This window comes from Aotus nancymaae, unplaced genomic scaffold, assembly GCF_030222135.1.
Source record: "Aotus nancymaae isolate 86718 unplaced genomic scaffold, 86718_ANA_hifiasm-v0.15.2.pri h1tg000008l, whole genome shotgun sequence".
Taxonomy (NCBI): domain Eukaryota; kingdom Metazoa; phylum Chordata; class Mammalia; order Primates; family Aotidae; genus Aotus; species Aotus nancymaae.
In genome coordinates, this window is record NW_026988419.1 from 30,959,680 (window position 1) to 30,982,243 (window position 22,564).

Sequence of the window (22,564 nt, forward strand, 5' to 3'; positions counted from 1 at the left end):
AGCAATGACTCAATTTTGAAAAAGTAATAATAAATCATATCAATAAAATAAAAGCTACTAGAATATAAAGTTGGCCTTTGATCTGAAAGACACTGTAGAATAAAGAGGAAGATTAATCACTAGTTTATTAGCTCTTTTGCAGAGAAGGATGTTAACCAGGTAGATAGGTGTAAGTGAAAATATTTTACTTGTGGCAAGTCATTATTAAAAGGTTCAGCAGGTTATTATTACACATTTTTCCCAGGTCATTACATTTTCTCTAAGGACATTTAGGTATAATTTTGGATATTACATAGTGGGTTCTGTAGAAAACTGCAGTGATACCCTGTAACATACCAGATTGTAAGGTTATGCATATGCATATGAGTTCAAAGGTTTGGATACCCCAAATCTCTTCTATCCCTAAAATAAAGTATTATTTAAGGTGACAACAGAACTAACGGGAGTAGGTCATGTTTTCCACAAGCAAAAGTTCCCTTGGCATATAGGTAAAAGCAGCCCAGTACCCTTTTAAAGATGGTTGTCCCATGGATTGATACAAGATCCTGCTCCAGGACGCTTAGCTAACACAATGAATTAATCTGGAGACAAACAATGTGTGCCCTGACAAACTCAGATTCTGCTTTAACAAGGCCTTCTAAAGATACAAAGATCCAACCAGAAAGATCATTTGATGATGTGAAGCACAAACACAATATTAGGCCAATAGAAATAGCTGTTTTGGTACCTGCTAGCTTTTCTGCACCCTTCAATTACTCCAGGGATATTCTTCGTTACTCTTAACTACTGAACTATTTTTATTTTTATTTTTGAGTTTCTCTTGCCACAAGGAGAGCTTGAAACCTGCAGTTCAAAGCAAAACGTAAAATGCGTTAGAATCTCATCACTTGACAGTTCAGTGACTGGGCAAAGTACTTAATTTCTCTTTCAATTTCTTCATTCATAAAAGGGGATAGTAACACATATTTTGCAGGATTGTTGTGGGAATTATCAACAATGCATGTAAAATAACTAACACAGTGCCTGGCATATAATAGGTGGTCAGAAAATAAGCAACTTTTTTTTTTTTTTTTTTTTTTTTGAGACGGAGTCTTACTCTGTTGCCCAGGCTGGAGTGCAGTGGTGCGATCTCAGCTCACTGCAACCTCCGCCTCCCCGGTTCAAGTGATTCTCCTGCCTCAGCCTCCAGAGTAGCTGGGACTACAGGTGTGTGCCAGCATGCCCGGCTAATTCTGTGCATTTTTAGTAGAGATGGGGTTTCACCGTGTTAGCCAGGATGGAATAGCAACTATTATACTAAATTTAGTTGATTTTTAAAAATCACGCTGAGTTATGAAAGTCATATTAGATAGAACATTTACTATTCTAATGCAAACTACCTAATTATCATACTAACAATAATTTCTGGTGACTTCATAAAATAAAAAAACACAATTACTATTGTCATTAATATGATCTTTAATAAACGGAATAATGCACCATTTTACAGCAAGCCTTTTTAAACCTAAAGAACTGCCTTAAAATCTCCTTCTCCAATGTCTCTGTATCAATACAATCTTTTTATTTAGGTTTATATATATCAAAGCATTTACTTACACTTATTCATAGAAAACTCTTTAGTGGCTTAATGTCAGCTTTCATAGTGGCATCCATAGATAATACAAAAGAAGAGTGATTTGCTTTATTTTATACTCACACTGATCCATCAAACACAACTTATACAGCATAGCAAGGTTTCAGACAGCTTATACAAAAGCAAAATAACTGAAATTATTCATAAATTCATATATGACAGTCTATCTGTAATGTAAGAGCAAAACACACCAACAAAAGATACCCGTTAACAAGAAAGAGGGTTCTGAGGAAGTGTGAATATTTTCTAGCCTTTCTTTTTCCAGAAAAGCATCCTCAGAAATGAATACTCTGTAGCTTATGTTTCTCCTGTCCATTCAGAAAAAGCATGGCAGCTACACATCTCCTTGTTTCAGCTATTACAACACCCTAAGAGTTAGTGTATTTTACAATTATCCATGTATCTTTATTTGAAAAATTATCAACAGAAAACTGAGGATGATTCCAGCTTACATAAACACTGATACAATATAATCTCTATGGAACAAAATGACAAGGCATACAAAAATTGCTTAAATAAATAAATGTGGCCAGAAAATGAAAATCCACAGAAGTCAAGCAATTCAATGTTAAACTGGGACCTATCCATCTTTGAATTGCATCTTTTAGTATTTTTTTCTTACTTTTAAGCTTCTTTAAAAATATGTTTCCTTTACATACTTGAGAGGATTGGTAATAAGGTGAAGAGCCTGAGACAAGAGACTGCTTATGGATGACTTTCTAGGATTTTAAGTATATAGCACATCAATTTAGAGCTTGAACTTGTCTGATTCAAAGAAAAATTGTTTGACTCTGACAATGTGATAAATATTATAGGTTATTTTCTCAAAACCATTCAAGTTATTACTAAAGTTATAAAATACTTAGTTCACTTTTAGAAGAACGCTTCATAACCCTAAATTGTCTCTGGAGAAAATCCTATCTGAGAGGAACTACTTTACTAAGTTATCTTATTAAAAACAAACAAAATGAAACAATTTGTCCCATATCATGTATGGTCATTTGACCAAAGAACAGAAATGTAAATCGTTTTAAGTCAGTGCTTCAGCGCTATAGGCCTAAGTTTGTTGCAACATGTAGACAATTAGTTGAGTCATTCCCTCTGTTCAGTACTTACAGAACTGGGTAACTTTTTATGATTAATAAAATCTGATATTTTATGTGAAAAAGTCAAATAAAGTGAAACATTAAATGAGCTGTGCAACAAACAGTTTAAATATTCAACTGGATCTAATTGCTTATTTGCTACCAATTGAACTTTTTCAGTGTATAAAGGGATGAAAGGGGCCCTGAGTTTTTAAGTAATATGACGTCTATAGAATCAATCTTAAAACATGAAGATTGTTACCAATAACTGCAAAGATATGAAAAAAAAACTCACGAAGATGTTTCTGAAATCTAAAGGTATAAATAAAATGTATAAAACCAACATGTTGCCTTTTAAAACTGAAAAACAAATCAAGTTGTAGTTTCAAATACACCAATTTGCTTAAAAATTCAATCATAAACTGGACACCCTAGGGATGTGATTTGGTTCTGAAGATTCCTTCTCTCTTACCCAGATTTTAAAATGGGTTTCAAGTTGTTTTAAAAATGAAAGTGTATGTTCACAATGTTTAATAGTAACACTACAAATATCACAATAATAAGAGAATTGAAATTTTTAAGATATGATTTATTTTGAGCATAGTTTTAATATACAGCATAAATTCTTCTGAAGTACTTTCAAATGTATCTGCCATGAGATAAATTTCTAAGTTTTTCTTTATATGCACACTCAAATCAGTCACCTAAAAGTTAAATGAAAGTTGTTATAGTCCAGTCTATGTTGCAAAATAATAAGTATTTCAAAAGTGGTCTACAAAAATGTCCATAGATATACCTGATTAATGTAAGGTTTGATTTTGAAAGTTAATCTTGCATTTAGCGTTTAATATTTGATACAAAGAAATATGTAAAATGTTGTGGCTCAATCATAAAATTAAGCTTGCTGCAATATAAGTTAAAAAATTTTAATGGCAAAATGATATACAATTCTGTATGCATGGCTTTTTAGTTATAACTAGTGAGAATATAAAATCATAAAATTCCACAATAGAAAATGTTAGATAATTCAAAAATTAAGAGCTGATTTGCTGGTAGTCTGATGGTTGAATTCATTTTCAAATAGAAACATCTTAACTCTCAATTCAATCAAACTATCAAACTGTTACTTAACTGGAGTCATGAATTTGAATATAAAAGAAAATATAATTTTATGTTCTTAAAAATAAAGTCATTACAATAGGACTGAGGAGAAAGATCTAAAGCCATTTTGTCTGAAGAATTGAGGCTTCAGCGTTCATTGAGAGGCCTGAAGCATACTGAAGACTAAGAATACTGGGGATGATGACCAACTGGTCTCTTTTGGGTCCTACTGGGTAAAAGAAAAGAATTTAAGAGCGAAGAGGAGAGAGACAGAATAGATATGAAGAAAATTTTCCTGATACAGACAACCAATCAGATAACTGAGGTGTAGAGTTAAGTCAGACATAAACTATGAGGTGATTTAAGGAAAGTAATGGGAAGGCGCACTTAAATGCTCTGTGATTTCCTCTTCTCTTGTATGTTAATCTGGAAATTTGTAGAGAAGCCTTCTCTTGATAACAAATTTGATGTAACTAGCTCAAACAGTGATTTGCCAGATTTACTTAATCAAGGAATATATTTAGGAGGTAATCATGCAAGGTAGCTTTGGGTAAAGTTTGCACAGTTCATAATGTAAAAGTTAAAATGCAACCTTATGTGCTGAAAAGTAAATTGCCAGTAAACAGTGTATTTGAAACACCGCATTCTGAACATCTCTTGGGGTTTATGTGAGAGGTTACACAATTTCTAGAATGACTGGTCTAGATAACCAATATGTATGTACAGATTCTAACTTTAAGAAGTTAGCTGGGAAGACAAAGCAATATATGAAGCAATCTGTGAATAGTTACATAATAAATAACCTGCACATAACAGGTAGTAAGTTCAACATAACTTTGTAAAATGCTGTATAGAAATATATTCTCAAATTCTAGGAGTTAATGATCTCCAATAAAATATTCATGTCCATAAATATGAAAAAGGGAATAAAAAGTTCATTGAAATATTTTTCCATTTTAAATGATTTTCAGGAGAGACTTAAAGAGACTGGGAAATTTCAGTCTAACAGCTACAGCCTATTAATTCCATTTGGCTGTAGAAGTCAAATTTGAAAATAATTTAAATAAAAATACTTGCCAATTTTTGTGATAATTCCCACTGAAGCCCACACTTACTTGAGTGTTCCTTTCTCTCTTTAAATAGTTTACATTCAGAACCGATGCACATTTTCTGGAAAAACTGGATACATGTAAAGAAGTTATACTAAACTGTTTTATAAAAAGGACATTATCCTTGTATCCTTCCTATATCCTACTCAATTAGTTCTATGGATTGGTAAATTCTCTAAATTTATTAAAAGCAGAAGTCTTGAAGATGGATTCAAAGGATTGATGAGATTGAAATTTTGTGTTAAATTAATTCCCCCAAGTCTACTATGGAATCAATTTAGACAAAAGTCGCTGTTCCCAAAAGCTATCTTAACTTTTTCCTTGAAATTTACTTTACCTTTCGTTCTGCAATATAAGAATGTTATGAGTGAAGTGAAATGATTTTAGATTCATTATGGGAGATAGAGGATTGAGTTTTGTCTTGAATTAGCAATTATTTCTCAAGCAACAATCAGCATAGATTATGTCTACATACCTTATATTTACCTAACTTCTCAAATCATTAAAGTATGTGGTTTGGCTTATATACAAATAACAATTATGCCAGAGTACAGTGACTAAATTTTTAAAATAAACCTTAGCCCATTACACATCCTGCCATATGGCATGTAGGCAGTGTGGTATGGATGAAAGAATGTGGAGAGAGGTAGACCCAGACTGAAATCCCACCTTTGTCTGTTACTAGATGTGGATCTTGGGCATATTACTTAGTTTCTCTTAGCTGCAGTTTCCTCATCTGTAAAATGGGAATGTTAATTATAATGCTCATATGGTTGCTCTGAGGTTTACAATAACTAGTATATGTATACTTCAGCATTCAGTATGCGCCTTTTTGTAACTTCCGACACTGGTAACAGTTGTTGTTTTTTTTTTCTTTTTTGCCAATTATGCATTTAGAAAGATTTAACAATTTATAATTAAATCTTTTTTGTCCAAACGTAATTCAAATCAAGTTCTTTCAATGACCTAATTCTGGAATACAGTTAGGATTTTGTTAAGGGAACTAATATCAGACTTTACCTATTATGATGCTTTTAAGGTTACATTATCATCTAGTGAAATAAATTTTAATATTTTTAGTTGAATAATCTTTTATTAAAAAGGACCCACTTTTGTACATGTAAAATTTTGTGATGGCAGTTAAATGTCAACTTTAAGAAACATTTATTATCAGATGAATATTAGCAAGTAATTAAGTCATTTAAAATAATTTTGCTTGCTTGTATCTCACAGATTTTAAGTCTGATGTATAATTTAAAATTTATTAAAATAATATATACTTTCCACTTTTCCTACTTTTCAAGAGTCTACTAAGAAAAACTGGTGAAAGGAAATTATTTGTTTTAAACATGCTTAAATGAAATAGTAAACTATTCAGTTATTTTAATCTGGCATATTAATTTTTTAAGGCATTTTGTTATCATTTTCCAAATAGTAGAAAATGTTGGAAAACCTACAATCAACTGGCCTAAATACAAATACAGCAGAACGTAAGATAATTATTTTGGAAGGAAAAGATCAGTTAGGCCTCAAATGGTCATTTATCCTCAATGCTTCAAGAAGGAATATAATTTATTTTGATTCAAAGTTGTCCTACAAATATTTGAAAAGAATATCCTAAAATGCACATGAAAGATATTTAAGGTCAAGAGAACTAAGTGAAAATGTACTGAGAAAGATATAAATAATTTGTTAATAGAAGAATAATAACTGTGAAAAAAAGTATATGCCAGAAGACTGAAAATCGGTTACGGATCTGAATCAAGATAAGGGCCAATAAAACACAAAATGTGGAAATGGGCACTAATAAAATAATCTTAATTCTAAGAATCCAGAACTGTGCTCAGCAATCCAGCTGAATAAATGGTAGGTGTAGTAACAACTAACTTATAAGATGACGGCACATGGCAAATGAGAAGGCTTATATACAAGTAAATCACAAGTATTTTGGACAGAAAATTGGGAAATTTAGGCTGTTTTTAGCTAAGTGATGAGATAGAGGAATATAGTGAAAAATATAGTTCAGGAGATAAAAACCTAAATCAGAAATTTGGTGATTTGTGTTTTCCTCTTAACCTTTTAATCCCTGGAAATATCTTAGAACTTAACTATATGACATTTACTAACTACTCTAATAATTTAAAAAAAAATTTTTTTAAGTGAAATCATTGTTTGCAAATTGATGGAAAATAATTTGTGTTTAGAAAAAAGTCCCTTGACAGAAAGTGCTTTATTAAAAAAAACATGTAGAGGTTGTTTTAGAGAAGATTATAAGTAATGAAAGAAACAAGAGAAGCTTTAAAAAACAATGATTTCAAGTCAAAATAATAAATGTTGCTCACATATCAAAGATAATGTGAAAAACTGGCAAAAGGAAAAATTATGAAAACAGAATTAAAAAAGATAACACATAATTCTGAAAAGAGAAGTTTAGTCTCAGTCTGCTCAAAAAAGGTAGGTTTGACAGAAGCCCTTCCTTCCATAGGGATTTGGCATGCCACTTGAATGATTTTTCCACACAGTGTTTTAGGTCATGGGAAGAGGAATGATTTTCAGATAAAGTCACCAGTCTTTGCTTAGGAACAGAGTAAATGATACTATAGATTCAGAACTATAAATTACTTCTGAAGTTATAATAAACAGTAAGTGTAATTTTATGAGTCAAGGATGACCTATTCAGAGAATGAAGGCTATAACACTATTTTGTCTTAACCACTTATTTACCTACTTAAAAATTTCATAAGTATAGCTCTATAAGCTTACCAATAAAAATGTATTTCTTAAATAAATGAACATGGAACATGAGCATACACAGAAAAATAAAATAAAATGGGAAATGGCTAATATTTGATGTCCTGTATTTTGTTCTATTCTCTCTTATGAACTCCCAAAACCAGAAGCAAATATGTTTATTAAAATGCCTGGAAGAAAATATTTAGGATTTGGAAGGTTAAAAGCAATGGCATTTAAAATCAGGTTTTGGTAGTTCCTTCTTTAGAGCCCTTTGAGACAATATTTCTGCATTCTCCTCGACAAGGAGGGAGAAAGTGAGAAATCAGGTAGCTGCTTCTCCTGTGCAAAATTCACTGTCATAGAACTGACTTACAAAAGTACGGGAGATGGGGCAGAAAAAATGCTTATATTATGGAAGAATATGTGCCCTATTAGGAAGAGAGCTTACAAGAAAGCTTACTTGTGGCCTATAAACTATTGCACATTCAAACAAAACGCAAGAGAAAAGATGTCCAACAGATAATGTTCAGGAACACATCAACATAAAAAACTAGCTTGTGCCCAGAAAAAAAACATGGATACCAGACACCACTGTAGTCAAACCTGTCTTAATTTGCTTCTGTTTTAATGACCTTAAGAAACTGGTCCAAACTGATTATCAGCAATACGTTGTTTTTGCTTTTTTTCTTAAAAAAATATTTTGAGACCACTTTTGATACACACACATATAACTCTGTGGTCGTAACAGACAAATATAACTTTAGCGAGACTAAACAAAAGTGCAAAACTTAAAAAACAAAATTTAAAAATATGGAAGCATAAGCTAAATTTTTCTGCATAGCTGAAATCTATTTAAAGCAAGTCCTTGTTGCAGGGGTGGGAGGGGGTGGTGACAGGAGGATAAAGCAGTTTTTTTTTTTTTTAAAACGTCTTCTGCATGTTTAAATGATGCAAAAAATAATTTCACTCCATAGGCTTGAAAACATTTCACAGACAGTTCATTCCTATATCTTTAGACACCATGGTTGTGGCAGTGCCTCCTTCTGCAAGGTAAACAGCAGTGCTGGATTTGGAATGAACTGCCCTGTTACTGCCATTGTTGTTGACTTCACAGTCCAGTGATTCAGTGGAGATGACCCAGGTGGAGGGGCGCCACCGCTTAAGAGAATAGGGAGTTTTCACACGTTTCTTGATCTTTTCACCTGATCCTGATTTGCCATCTTGTGTTGACTCACCTACTGAAAATAAAAGTGCAGAAAAATGAACTATATTACAAACTTAAGAAATAAAGGATGAGGGATGTAACTCAAGAAAAGGTCAAACCAATGTCTGAGGAGGGTGCTAATGAACATTTCTTGAAATTCATAATGCTAGGCAATGTTTTTCTAGGCAAAGCTTAACCAACTTACTTTTGAGGCTCTTTAAGCTAAATGTTTTAATAACTGATTGACTTATTCTATAGGACAAGGAAAAACATAAAAAACAAAAATGGAAGAAAATTTAAAGCTCTCAGCTGTATTCTTAAATCTTCTGGTTATAGTAAAGTGTACAATCATTGTATTTAATGCTGAAGGTGGATCAATGTTGTTTTTTTGTTTTGTTTTGTTTTGTTTTTGGGTAGCTCAGGCTGGAGTGCAGTGGTATGATCTTGACTCACTGCAACCTCCACCTCCTGGGCTCAAGCGACTCTTGTGCCTCAGCCTCTCAAGTAGCTGCGACTATGGGTACATACCACCATGCCTGGTTAATTTTTTGTATTTTAGTAGATACAGGGGGATTTCGCCATATTGCCGAGGGTGGTCTTGAACTCCCAAGCCCAGGCAATCCACCTGCCTCAGCTTCCCTAAGTGCTGGGATTACAGGTGTGAGCCATCATGCCTGGCCTGGATCAAATTTTAAAGGCACCTGGCATACAATATTTTTCAGAAGAATGACAGAAATATTAGAGTACAAATATTCTAGTTATTTCCTCTTCCTATGTCTGATGTCTGATTCACTCAGAGCCCTGCAATAAGGGTCTGTCAACTGGTTATAATATAAGCCACTTAAGCAAGTGGCTAAATTTTACTGATTGTTTTTTGAGATCTGTATCCTTCTTTCAGCCCATTTTGTAGCCCTTGACAATCATAAAGCATAACTTTTTTTCATAAATGCCTTAGTCTAAAAGAGAAAACGGCTAGGTATGGTGGCTCATGCCTGTAATCCCAGCACTGTGGGAGGCTGAGATGGGTGGATCACCTGAGGCCAGGCATTCAAGACCAGCCTGGACAACATGGCAAAACCCCGCCTTTACTAAAATACAAAAATTAGCAGGGCATGGGGGTGCATGCCTGTAATCCCAGCTACTTGGGAGGCTGAGGCAGGAGACTCGCTTGAACCTAGGAGGTGGAGGCTGCAGTGAGCTGAGATCATGCTGGGAGGCTGAGGCAGGAGAACTGCTTGAACCCAGGAGGTGGAGGTTGCAGTAAGCTGAGATCATGCCATTGCACTTCAGCCTGGAAGACAGAGCAAGACTCTGTCTCAAAAAAATAATAATAATAAAATAAAATAAAAATCATTTTGTATAACAATAACTGTTACAGATTTTGGTGAGTTCTCCTGTTTTGTGTTGCAATCCCTTTAGGGCAAGAAACCAAGTATCAGTTTAAGTTATTTGTTTAAGATGCTATGGGGCTCATAGTATCATAGTAAAGTATGGAGTTCCAGTTACTTGGGAGGCTGAGGTGGGAGGATGACCTGAGCCCAGGAGGTTGAGGCTGCAGTGAGCCATGATCTTGCCACTGCACTCCAGCCTGGGCAACAGTGAGACCCTGTCCTGTCTCAAAAAAAAAAAAAAAAAAGTATAGGTATGTGAGAGATTCAACACATACCTCTTGAAAAAGATAATACTAAGAAACTAGGAAGAATCTTACAGTTTTTTTTTTTGTTTTTCAGAGTCTCACTCTCTCATCCAGGCTGAAGTATAGTGGTGTAATTATGTCTCACTATACCCTTGAACACCTAGGCTCAAGTGATCTTCCTGTCTCAGCCTCCCAAGTAGCTAGGACTACAGGCATGCATCACCACACCCAACTAATTTTTAAATTTTTTTGTAGAGATGCGGTTTTGCTATGTTGCCCAGGCTAGTCTTGAACTCCTGGCCTCAAGTGATCCACCCACCTCAGTCTTCCAAATCACTGGGATTATAGGTGTGAGCCACTGTGCCCAGCTACAGTTTCTTTATAGTAATTTTTCCGAAATTTCTATGGACCTTTAAGATTTATTAAGGTTAGTTTGATAAAATCTAAATGCAGACATAATTGATATTAATATGTGCAATAAACTGTTTCAAGGGTTATACTGGCATAAAATTACTTGGAGCTCTTGAACTAGTATTTACTTCATTTCAACTTTTCTGTTTTTTTTTTTTTGAGATGGAGTTTCGCTCTTGTTACCCAGGCTGGAGTGCAATGGCGCAATCTCAGCTCACCGCAACCTCCGCCTCCTGGGTTCAGGCAATTCTCCTGCCTCAGCCTCCTGAGTAGCTGGGATTACGGGCACGCGCCACTATGCCCAGCTAATTTTTTGTATTTTTAGTAGAGATGGGGTTTCACCATGTTGACCAGGATGGTCTCAATCTCTTGACCTCGTGATCCCCTGCCTCGGCCTCCCAAAGTGCTGGGATTACAGGCTTGAGCCACCGCGCCCGGCCAATTTCAACTTTTCATAGCAAGTATGTGAGTTGCATTATAAAGCAGCAGCCACATAAAGCACATATTAAATTGGTAATTATTCTGACTATTGTGATACTGACTTTTCAATTATCAATGACAAAAAATATTACTTTTTTCTTTACAATAGTTTAATTACCTTTGAGGCCCAACTAAATGGCTTCTTTTATTTTATTTCACTTTTGAGATGGAGTTTCGCTCTCTTACCCAGGCTACAGTGAAGTGTCATGATCGCAGCTGGGATTACAGGCACACGCCACCATGCTAGGCTAATTTTTGCATTTTTGTAGAGATGGGGTTTCACCATGTTGGCCAGGCTGGTCTTGAACTCCTGACCTCAAGTAATCTGCCCGCCTTGGTCTCCCAAAGTGCTGGCATTACAGGCATGAGCTATTGTACCTGGATTAATTTTTGTATTTTTTAGTAGAGATGGGGTTTTGCCATGTTGGCCATGCTGGTCTTGAACTCCTGACCTCAGGTAATCCACCTGCTTCAGCCTCCCAAAGTGCTAGGATTACAGATATGAGCCACTTCGCCCAGCCTCAAATGGCTTATTTACAAAAGTGGTAAAGGTAAATAATCACTAGTTGAAATATATCTATTGAGTTGATTCTAAGTAGTTATTTAAATGGCCCCAAGAGACACACAGGAGAGATTATATGATCCCTCCACTTACTCTGTATACTGCCGCCATCCAGGACATTTGTGGCTGAAAGATCCAGAGAATTAGGCCTCTGTGCTCTTCTAGGCTTTGATGGCCCAGAATCTGCTACTGTGCTTGGAACACCCTGTGTAAGAACATCTTGTTCTGAACATGGATTGCTGTTGTTGTTATTGGAATTAGTTCGGCCACCTTCTAGTGGCCGTTCCCTCCTGTCCACAAGACGATCCAGAACACCTTCATCATGGCCAGCTTGTTGCTCTCGTCTCAGTAAAGGCTCATGCTCATCAGGACTGGAATTAATATTCAGCCGAGTATCCTCACTGATAAACTGATTCTGCAGCATTTCTTGGGCCCTATGTGTCACTATGTTGGTTGTTTGGCCAGATGGTACTGTCCCATTGGCATATTGGGTTGTAGCAGCATGGGAGTTAACACTGTGGTTTCTACCTGCCACACCATTCATAGTGACTGTCACCACATGAGGTTCTGCTGCATTGATTGTATTCATCTTTGCAACTCCAGTTTCTACTTGTTTCAAGTTTGATTTGTGCTTGCTGCCAAATTTTAACCGGGGTTCCTTTGTTGAATTTTTGGTGTTTAAAGGCAAACTAGTAGGTCTCTTGGGAAGGTTCTGTTGCTTGGGGAGAGGATAGATCTGAGTAGGCAGAACATCAGGAATTAAACATGCTTGGCCATTTGCAGCCTGTGTGAAGTCCTGCTGTCCAGTTGCTTCTACTGCAAGTTTTATGAGTGGGTAAAGCAAGCTAGAACTAGTACTGCTCAGTGGGTCTGGCCCACTGAACTGTTTAAGAGAGTGCTCCATCAGATTCTCATCAGAGCTTTCCTTGAGGTTCTTATCAACTTCTTTTGGGTCTAGTTTGTTGGTCTCCAAGTCTTCTTCTGTCAGCTGTAAGCAGACAGGGGTTGGCCCAATAGATTGTGCAACATTTGTGGCATGTAGATTTGTTTCATCTGGGTATGGCATCTCAGATATAGTGGTCATGCCAGTACTTGGAGTGAGGCCTGTGGTGTTTGTGGTTGTTGTGTTGGTGGAGAGGCTGGTGACGCTTGTTTCAGGGCTGGGGATTCGAGCTTGTGCTTGCTGTCGTTCATAGTTAATTGAATTTCGGTTCTTTTCCCCTATAGTCAAAGGTGTGCTGGACATAGAATGCTCAGAGGAAATATTCTTCACAATGCTGTCAGTGTGATGGATAGAGTCTTCAATGTATGAGGAGGAAGAATAATCTGGATAAGGACCAATTTTTGGCACACGCCTATTATGTGACAGGTTGCTTAAAGAAAGAAAAAAAAGTATCACATTGAGAACAGACATTTATGACAAACTGTCTCTCCAAGTTTAACACCTCTGATTTTAAAGTCTGAGCTGTTTTTCATTTTCTCCCAAACATATATTTTTCTAAAGGTTAGTTAAAAAGTCTAATCAAATAATCAAGTATCAATTAATAACTTGATAAGTGTCAGTTTTAGATGAATTAAGCCTACTGAAAAATTTATGTGAATCAGATATGATTTTTATAAATGTCCATTATTTTGGTTTATAAGAGTTAATTTAAAAATCTTTACGAACTGTATATTCGTACAACCAGACATTATGTTTTATGAGAGGAAGAACCATGGCATATGTTTCTTTTTTACTTCCATAATTCTAGATACATAGTACCTACTCAAAAGGTATGTTGTCAATTACGTTCCAATGGCCAAATGGTAAAAAGAATATAAGCTTTTAGGTTGTTCCAAAGGCCTCCATTAAGAGGCATGCCCTAGCAATGGCACATGTCTTTCTGGGGTAGTCTGAGCCATTTCAGCAAAAGTCCTTGAGCCTAAGGTATAAGGAAGAATGTGATGTTCAAATAAAGGATCAAAGAGTCAGAACTGCTCTCTAATTATCATGGGTTTTTCACTGTCATTGTCATTCCTTGGGAGTGACAGTTATTTATAAAGGAGATTACAGGAGGAAAAGAAGAAAAAGTTATTAAACAGTACAAGAAAAGGAAGCTAAGGAGACATGGAGGGTAAGATTCAGTAAAATAAAATGTAGAGTTAGAGAAACTATGGGAAATTGTTAGTAAAGACTGGAGATGAGAAGTTGCATGGAGAAGGTCGAGCTGAATGACACGGTAGGCAAAAAAATGGCCAAATCAAGGTGGGGCATCAAGGGTTTCTTTTCTTACCATTAAAGAAAAGTTTGAAAGCATTCAAAGTAAAAGCTTTAGCTGCCTTTTGAGAAAGGTATAAACAGCATACTAGAGGACATGGGAAATACAGAGATGAGGGGAGATGAAAGCAGAAGACTGTCCTCAGGTATGTCTAAAGTGAGAAAACTTATGATTAGAATTGCCAGTGTCTACCTTCCCTGACTTGCTAATATATAAGGTATAAGAGTTTATATCTGAAACTAATTTAACCTATACAAAAGTAGTACAAACCACATTTTTGACCTATGGCTAATATAAATAGCTTTCACAAATTAGAACAACAGAAAATAGGCCAGGCACAGTGGCTCACGCCAGCACTTTAAGAGGCCAAGGCGGGCGGATCACCAGAGGTCAGAAGCTCGCGATCAGCCTGGCTAACATGGTGAAATCCCATCTCTACTAAATATACAAAATTAGTTGGGCCTGTAATTAGGTGGCTCATGCCTGTAATCCTAGCTACTGGGGAGGTTGAGGCAGGAGAATCTCTTAAACCCGGGAGGGGGAGGTTGCAGTGAGCCAGGATTGCGCCACTGCACTCCAGCCTGAGTGACAAGAGTGAGACTCAGTTTCCACCCCCACAAAAAAGTTTCAAGAATCAAGTGTATTTTTATTGCAATTTTCACCAGTATCGCTTTCCTGGATGCCTTTCTGAAAGTTTTAAGCATGTATTAGACAAAATGACAAAGTCATAGAAAGGCTTTTTTCCCCCCAAACATGGAACAAAGAAATACAGACGTAGAAAGTTCCAAATTGTAGGGATTTTTTAAAAGTCTCTTTATTTACAAGCAAAATTCATAGTTCTAATAAAGGAAATGTCTTGTAAAATAATATTTATGATAGAATAGAAAGACCTTTGAATTGCTTTCATGTAGTAGTAGTGTATTCTATAAGAAAGAGCATTAGATAGGAAGTCTAGAAACTGTAGCATCAGTGACAGTGGTTAGATAGGCAAGTTCACAGTTCTATTGACTTAAGAAAAAAAACAGAGGAGTAAGGAATAATAACAACAAAGGATAAATGAGACAATTTATATAGAAGTGCTTATGAACTTTTGGTTATTAAAACATTTTACCTTTATTATTGCAGGAAAGTTGGACCATAGAGAAATACTAACTTCTTTCACTGTACTTTTACATATAAAAAATGCAGATTTCATTTTGTACTTATACCAAACAAAAATGTTCAGTAAAGAATAGGAATATTGAAAGACAAATGATAACTTTAGATTGTATGAGGTAATCATTGAACCATTAGGCTGGTTTAACAGTATTTGTTTTCTATTCTTTGTTGGGTCTCAGTTTCTAATACTGACTGATAGATGGCACATGCCTTAGGGTCTTACCGTTCATTCTGCATAGCAGTAGACATTGGATTGACTGTTGGGCTCACAGATTTGTTTCTTTCCCAAATCATCATAAGTTCAGCCATCCTTTCCTCAGCACACTGTGCAGTAAGCCGAGCCTCTGCATCCTGGTCCCAACAGTCTTCGATTGTCTCCTTGAGTGACCTCACTGCCTGTAAGACAAAGTACATGTCAAATGGTGTGTCTTTAAAAAAAAGTATGAGCTTTTCAGTTCACAACATGAGGTAAAAGAAAATCAATTTCCCTAACCAGTATGTTACATATAATAACATATTTTAGGCTTCAAGGATTTGTAAAAGAACACATTCTCAAAAGCCGAGGAACAAGTAAGCAAGCAAGATTTAATTTAACTCCCTGAAGAATTATTCACAAGAGTAAGCAACAATAAGTCGCAGATGTTTTTTCAAGGCCACAGGTTTATGTCATTGTTGTTAATTCACAGTTCTGTTATTTCAATCAATAGCCACTAATTCCGCCTCGAAAATAAGTTTTGAGTTTGATGGAATTTGGGGCATTTGGCTATCTTCTATCTCTAGGTGAGCTTTTCTCCTTTTCTCTCAGTTAAGAGTGCTTGGCTAGGGGCAGTGGCTCACACCTATAATCCTAGCACTTTGGGAGGCTGAGGCAAGCCGATCACCTGAGGTCAGGAGTTTGAGACCAGTTTGGCCAACATGGTGAAACCCCATCTCTAATAAAAACATAAAAAAATTAGCCAGCATGGTGGTGTGCACCTGTAGTCCCAGCTACTTGGGAGGCTGAGGTTGGAGAATTGCTTAAACCCAGAAGGCAGAGGTTGCAGTGAGCCAAGATTGTGCCACTGCACTCCAGCCTGGGTGACAGAGTGAGACTTCTGCCTTAAAAGAGAGAAAAAAAAAAAGAGTGTCTCATTCCAACCTTAAAATTTACAGACATGTCTTCTTTAAACTAGTTCTACAACAGTAGTATCAAAAGCAGTCCCATTCTGTAGTATTCCTATACATTAGCAATGAACAATAGTCTCCCTTTTGGGGAAAGCTAGCTTTAACTCCCTTTTTAAAAACAGACTTTGGATACTTTGGTAGACTGTCATCTATACTGTCATCTATAATCCCTTCAGACTTGTTTTAATTAAGCTTTAAGCTTTGTGCCTGCTCTGATACTTACATTTCCTGTACCTTTACTTTCAAAAAGACGGTTTTGGGCTAGGGTTGCCAGATGTAGCAAATAAAATATAAGATACTCACTTCAACTTGAATTTCAGATAAACAACAAATAATATTTCAGTATAAGTATAACCCATATAATTTTTAATCTAGGCATTTTATCTGAGAAGCATATTTTATGCTAAAATTCTTCTTAGCAATCTTGGCAACATTTTTAAAGTTTCCTAATAACCTGTATTCTGCAACAAACAAATCTGGACCCTAAACCACAGGAAATTTAATAATGTTCTTTCCAGGTGTATGCTCATACCTACACAACGGCTTTTGGGAATAAAGGTTTTTTAAAGCTCCCACATATACTAGAGAACCTAGAAAGCCAAGCATATGTACAAAGCAGGAGACATGATCAGAAAAGACCTGAGAACACCATAGCTTTTTTAACTGGTGGTCTTTAGGCTCAGCACTACCCAGGAGATGAAGGATGAGGAAGAGTTGTTAAAAGGCCTAGGTAAGTGGAAAAGGAGGACTCCAAAACAGAGTAAATCTACAAAGACCTGATGAGTATTTTCTTTATTCTATTTATTTTCTTTTCTGACTATCATAATATTCAAAATGTCTAGTTTTAAACAATAAATTACAAGGCACACAAAGAAACAAAAAATATGGCCCATTCATAGGAAAAAAAGAAATTAACAGAAAAGATCTCCGAGAAAGTACAGACATTAAAATTATGAGACAAAGACTTTAAATGAACTACCTTAAATTAAATATTTAATTAAGGGAACCATGGACAAAGAACTAAAGGACATTAGGTAAACAGTATCTCAGTAAGTGGAGACTAGCAATAAAGAGATAGAAATTATTAAAAGGGACCAAAAAGACACTTTGGAGCTGAAAAATCAAAAAGTAAAATTAAAATATTCACTAGATTGGTTCAACAGCAGATATAAGCAGAGAGAAGAAAGAAACAGTAAACTTGAAGATAGGGAGAATAAAATTACCCAGACTGAGGAGCAGAAACCAAAAGAATAAAGAAAAATGAACAAAGTCTAAAAGACTTTTGAGACACCATGAGTCATACCAAATATACATAATATGAGTCACAAAATCAGAGGAGAAAGAAAGAGAAAGGAAGAATATTGAAAGTCATAATGGCTCAAAACTTCCCAAACTTATTTTATTTCAATTAATTAATTTATTTATTTTTTGAGACAGGGTCTTCTCCTGTCTTCCAGGCTGGAGTGCAGTGGCACAATCTCAGCTCACTGCAACCTCTGCCTTCTGGGTTCAAGTGATTTTCCTGCCTCAGCCTACCAAGCAGCTGGGATTACAGGTACCTGCCACCATGCCTGGCTAATTTTTGTATTTTTAGTAGAGATGGGTTTCGCCATGTTGACCAGACTGGTCTTGAACTACTGACCTTGGGTGATCCACCTGCCTCAGCCTCCCAAAGTACTGGGATTATAGGCATGAGCCACCACACCTGGCCAAAACTCCCCAAATTTAGTAAAATAAATAAATCTAGGCTAGGCATGATGGCTAACACCTGTAATCCCAGCAGTTTGAGAGGCTTAGGCAGATCACTTGAGATCAGGAGTTTGAGGGCAATCTGGCCAATATGGTAAAACCCTGTCTCTGCTAAAAACAAAAAAATTAGCTAGGCATGGGGTCAGGCATCGGTAATTCCAGCTACTTGGGAGGCTGAGGCAGGAGAATTGCTTGAACCTGGGAAGTGGAGATTGCAGTGAGCCAAGAGCCGAGATCATGCCACTGCACTCCAGCCTGGGTGACAGAGTGAGACTTAGACTCAAAAAAATGAAAAACAAGAAATGAATCTACATATCCAATATCCAAAAAACTTGATGAATTCTAAGTAGGATAAACTCAGAGTTTCATATTGAGACACATTACTATTAAACTGTCAAAAGCCAAAGATGAAGAGAGAATCTCGACAGCTAGAGAAGAGATCTGAAACATACATGAGATCTTCAATAAGATTAACAGCCAATTTCTTATCAGAAAACATGGAAGCCAGAGGCAGAGGTATAACATACTTAAAATGCTGAAAAAAAAAAACAAAACAAAAAACTGTTAACCAAGAATTCTATAGCAAGGAAAATTATCCTAAACTAATGAGGTAGAAATTAAGGTATTTCCAGATAAACAAAAACTGAGATTGGGTATGGTGGCTCACGCCTGTAATCCCAGTACTTTGGGAGGCTGAGGCAGGTGGATCACCCAAGGTCAGTAGTTCAAGACCAGCCTGGTCAACATGGCGAAACCCCATCTCTACTAAAAATACAAAAATTAGCCAGGCATGGTGACAGGTATCTGTAATCCCAGCTGCTTGGCAGGCTGAAGCAGGAAAATCACCTGAACCCAGGAGGCAGAGGTTGCAGTGAGCCAAGATCATGCCACTGCACTCCAGCCAGGGCAACAGAGCAAGGCTCTGTCTCAAAAAAAAAAAAAAGCTGATATTCCCTACAAGAAATGTTAAAGGGAGTCCATCAAAGGACATCAGACAATAAGTAGAAGCCAAAAGCCTACTTAGGTAGATATAAAAGCCACTATTATTATATTTTTGGTTTGCAACTCCTTTTTAAAAACAAAAAAACAGGGTCTCATTCTGTTGCCGAGGCTGTAGTGCAGTTGCATGATCACAGGTCACAGCCTTACTCCTGGACCTAAGCAGTCCTCCTACATCAGCCTCCTGAGTAGCTGGGACTGCAGACAAAAGCACCACTGTGCCTGGCTAAGGCACCACTGTGCCAAAATGATCCTTCTGCCTCGGTCTCCCCAAGTGCTGGGATTACAGGTAAAAGCCATCACATCTAGCCTCCTCCTTTTTTCTTATTTAAGAGAGAAAAGCATAAAATAATAATTATAAATCTAGGCTGGGCATGGTGGCTCATGCCTGTAATCCCAGCACTTTAGGAGGCTAAGGTGGGAAGACTGATCGAGGCCAGGAGGTCAAGACAAGCCTGGGCAACATAGCAAGATTTCATTTCTACAAAAAATTTTAAAAATCAGTTGAATGGCTTCTTCTCCGATAAAACACCAAATGGCGGATGATGCTGGTGCAAAAAGAAGAAAAAATTAAAAAAAAAAATCAGCTGGATGGGCTGGGTGTAGTGACTCACGCCTGTAATCCCAGCACTTTGGGAGGCTGAGGCAGGTGGATCACCTGAGGTCACGAGTTCAAGACCAGCCTGACCGATATGGTGAAACCCCACCTCTACTAAAAATACAAAAATTTGCCAGGTGTGGTGATGGGCACCTGTAGTCCCAGCTACTCAGGAGGGAGACAGGAGAATTGCTTGAACCCAGGAGTGGAGGTTGCAGTGATCTGAGATCACGACACTAGACTCCAGCCTGGGTGACAGAGTGAGACTCTGTCTCAAAAAAAAAAAAATTAGCTGGATGTGGTTGTGCACACCTGTGATCCCAGTTACTCAGGAGGCTAAGGTGGGAGGATCACTATTTAGCCTGGGAGGTCAAGGCTATAGTAAGCTATGATGGCAGGACTATACTCTAGTCTGGGTGATACAGTGAGACCCTGTACTCCCATCACCACCCCCTAAAAAGAATATCTAAAATTAAAAAGACTGGCAATACCAAGTGTTTGTAAAAATGTAGAGAAACTGGAACTCTCAGGCACTGCTGGCCAGAATGTAAAATGGCACAACTACTTTAGAAAACCAGCAGGGTTTCTTTTTTCTTTTTTTTTTTTGAGACAGAGTCTCACTCTGTTGTCCAGGCTGGAGTGGCACGATCTCAGCTCACTGCAGCCTCTGCCTCCTGAGTTCAAATGATTCTCAAGCCTCAGCCTCCCAAGTAGCTGAGATTACAGGCATGCACCACCACACCCGGCTAATTTTTGTATTTCTAGTAGAGACAGGGTTTCACCATGTTGGTCAGGCTGGTCTTGAACTCCTGACCTCAGGTGATCCACTGGTCTCAGCCTCCCAAAGTGCTGGGATTACAGGCGTGAGCCACTGCATCTGGCCATGAAAATTGGCAGTTTCTTAAAAAGTTAAACATATACCTACCACATGATCCAACCATTCTACTCTTAAGTATTTACCTAAGTAAATGAAACCATATGTTTATATAAAGACTTGTATATGAATATTCATAGCGACTTTATTTATAACAATTGAAACTGGAAATAAGCCAAATATGTATCACCAGTGGATGGACAAACATATTATATGCATACAATGAAATACTACTCAGCAATTAAATGAAATAAACTATGGATACACATAAGAACATGAATAAATCTCAAAATAATTAAGCTAAAAGAAGACAGAAAAATAGTACGTTTATATGATTCCATTTACATAAAATTCTAGAAAATGTAAACTCATCTCTAGTGACAGAAAGCAAATCACTGGTTGCCTGGGGACTCATGGGGGACAGAGAAAGGTGAGAAGAGATTACAAAGGGCACGAGAAATCTTCTGGGGGTAATTGACATGTTCACAATCATGACTGTGATAATGGTTTTATAGGTGTATACATATGTCAAAACATACTAAATGTATGCTTTAATATGTGCAGTTTGTAAATTATAGCTCTTTAAATGTAAAAAATTTGAGAATAAATCAGAATGGAAAACATAAATATTTATGCAAAATCTGATGTCCGCTTTGAAAGGGGACTCTAACTCTAGAAACAGATAAATAATGATACCTTCATGCTTTTGTAAATGAGTTAAAGGGAGTGGTAGTATTAACACTGATAAGGAAAGACAAGTAGGGGGAAAAAAAAAGAATAGAAAAGATAAACAAGGAACTTTTGCAATCTTTCTTACCCAAAGGAAGGAAAATCCAAGTTGGGTCTCGTGGGTGGGTCATAAAATCAGCTCAGTGGTTTAAAACAAACAACTCTACCAATATCTCAAAACTGAAATGCTCTAGACTAGAACAGAAAACACTAAGATGATATAGGGCAGGTAGTAAGGTAGTAAGGTTAAGTATTATGCTATGTAATGATGTAAACTTTACTTTTTTTTTGAGACGGGGTCTCACTATCTTGCCCAGGCTGGAGTGCAGTGGTTATTCACAGGTAAGATCATAGTACTACAGTCTTACATTCCTAGGCTGAAGCAATCCTCTTCCATCAGCCTCCTATGTAGCTTGGACTACAAGTCACTACTACACCTGACTGAAGTTGTATTTCTTAATGTAGGTTGTGTCAGACAAAAAAGTTTTATTTTATTTAAAATGCTGAATCACAGAAGAAGTTTGTAGATTTTGTGCAAAAGAGAAAATGGAAAAACTAAAAATATGTGAAAAACACTGGTAATTTCTTCTAAAATGTACTATATATTCCTTAAAAAGAAAAGACTAGAGGGCAAACATGAACTGAGGAAGAGTTGCCACTTTTTTTTTTTAAGATGGAGTCTCATTCTGTTGCTCAGGCTGTAGTGCAGTGGGACAATCTCGGCTCACTGCAACCTCCACCTCCCAGGTTCAAGCGATTCTCCTGCCTCAGTCTCCTGAGTAGCTGAGATTACAGACATCCGCTACCATATCCAGCTAAGTTTTTGTATTTTTACTAGAGATGGGGTTTCACCATGTCCAGGCTGGTCTCAAACTCCTGACCTCAAGCAATTCACTCACCTTGGCCTCCCAAAGAGCTGGAATTACAGGCATGAGCCATGTACTGGCCTTTTTTTTTTTTTTTGAGATGAAGTCTCCCTCTGTTACCCAGGCTGGAATGCAGTGGCACCATCTCCACTCACTGTAACCTTCACCTCCTGGGTTCAAGCGATTCTCCTGCCTCAGTCTCCTGAATAGCTGGG

General features: G+C 36.8%; 1 protein-coding gene across 1 annotated transcript in view; it reads right to left on the reverse strand.

The window, feature by feature from the left end:
• Positions 1-1,438: 1,438 nt before the first annotated feature.
• BMPR2 (bone morphogenetic protein receptor type 2) overlaps positions 1,439-22,564 on the reverse strand; it is a 178,525-nt gene continuing 157,399 nt past the window's right edge. Inside the window, exons 11-13 of the mRNA XM_012446149.3 lie at positions 15,594-15,766; positions 12,048-13,327; positions 1,439-8,899 (exon numbers count right to left, since the gene is read on the reverse strand). Of these exons, the coding sequence (XP_012301572.2) occupies positions 8,649-8,899; positions 12,048-13,327; positions 15,594-15,766 (1,704 nt within the window). The 3' untranslated portion in view covers positions 1,439-8,648. The remainder of the gene's footprint in view (positions 8,900-12,047; positions 13,328-15,593; positions 15,767-22,564) is intronic.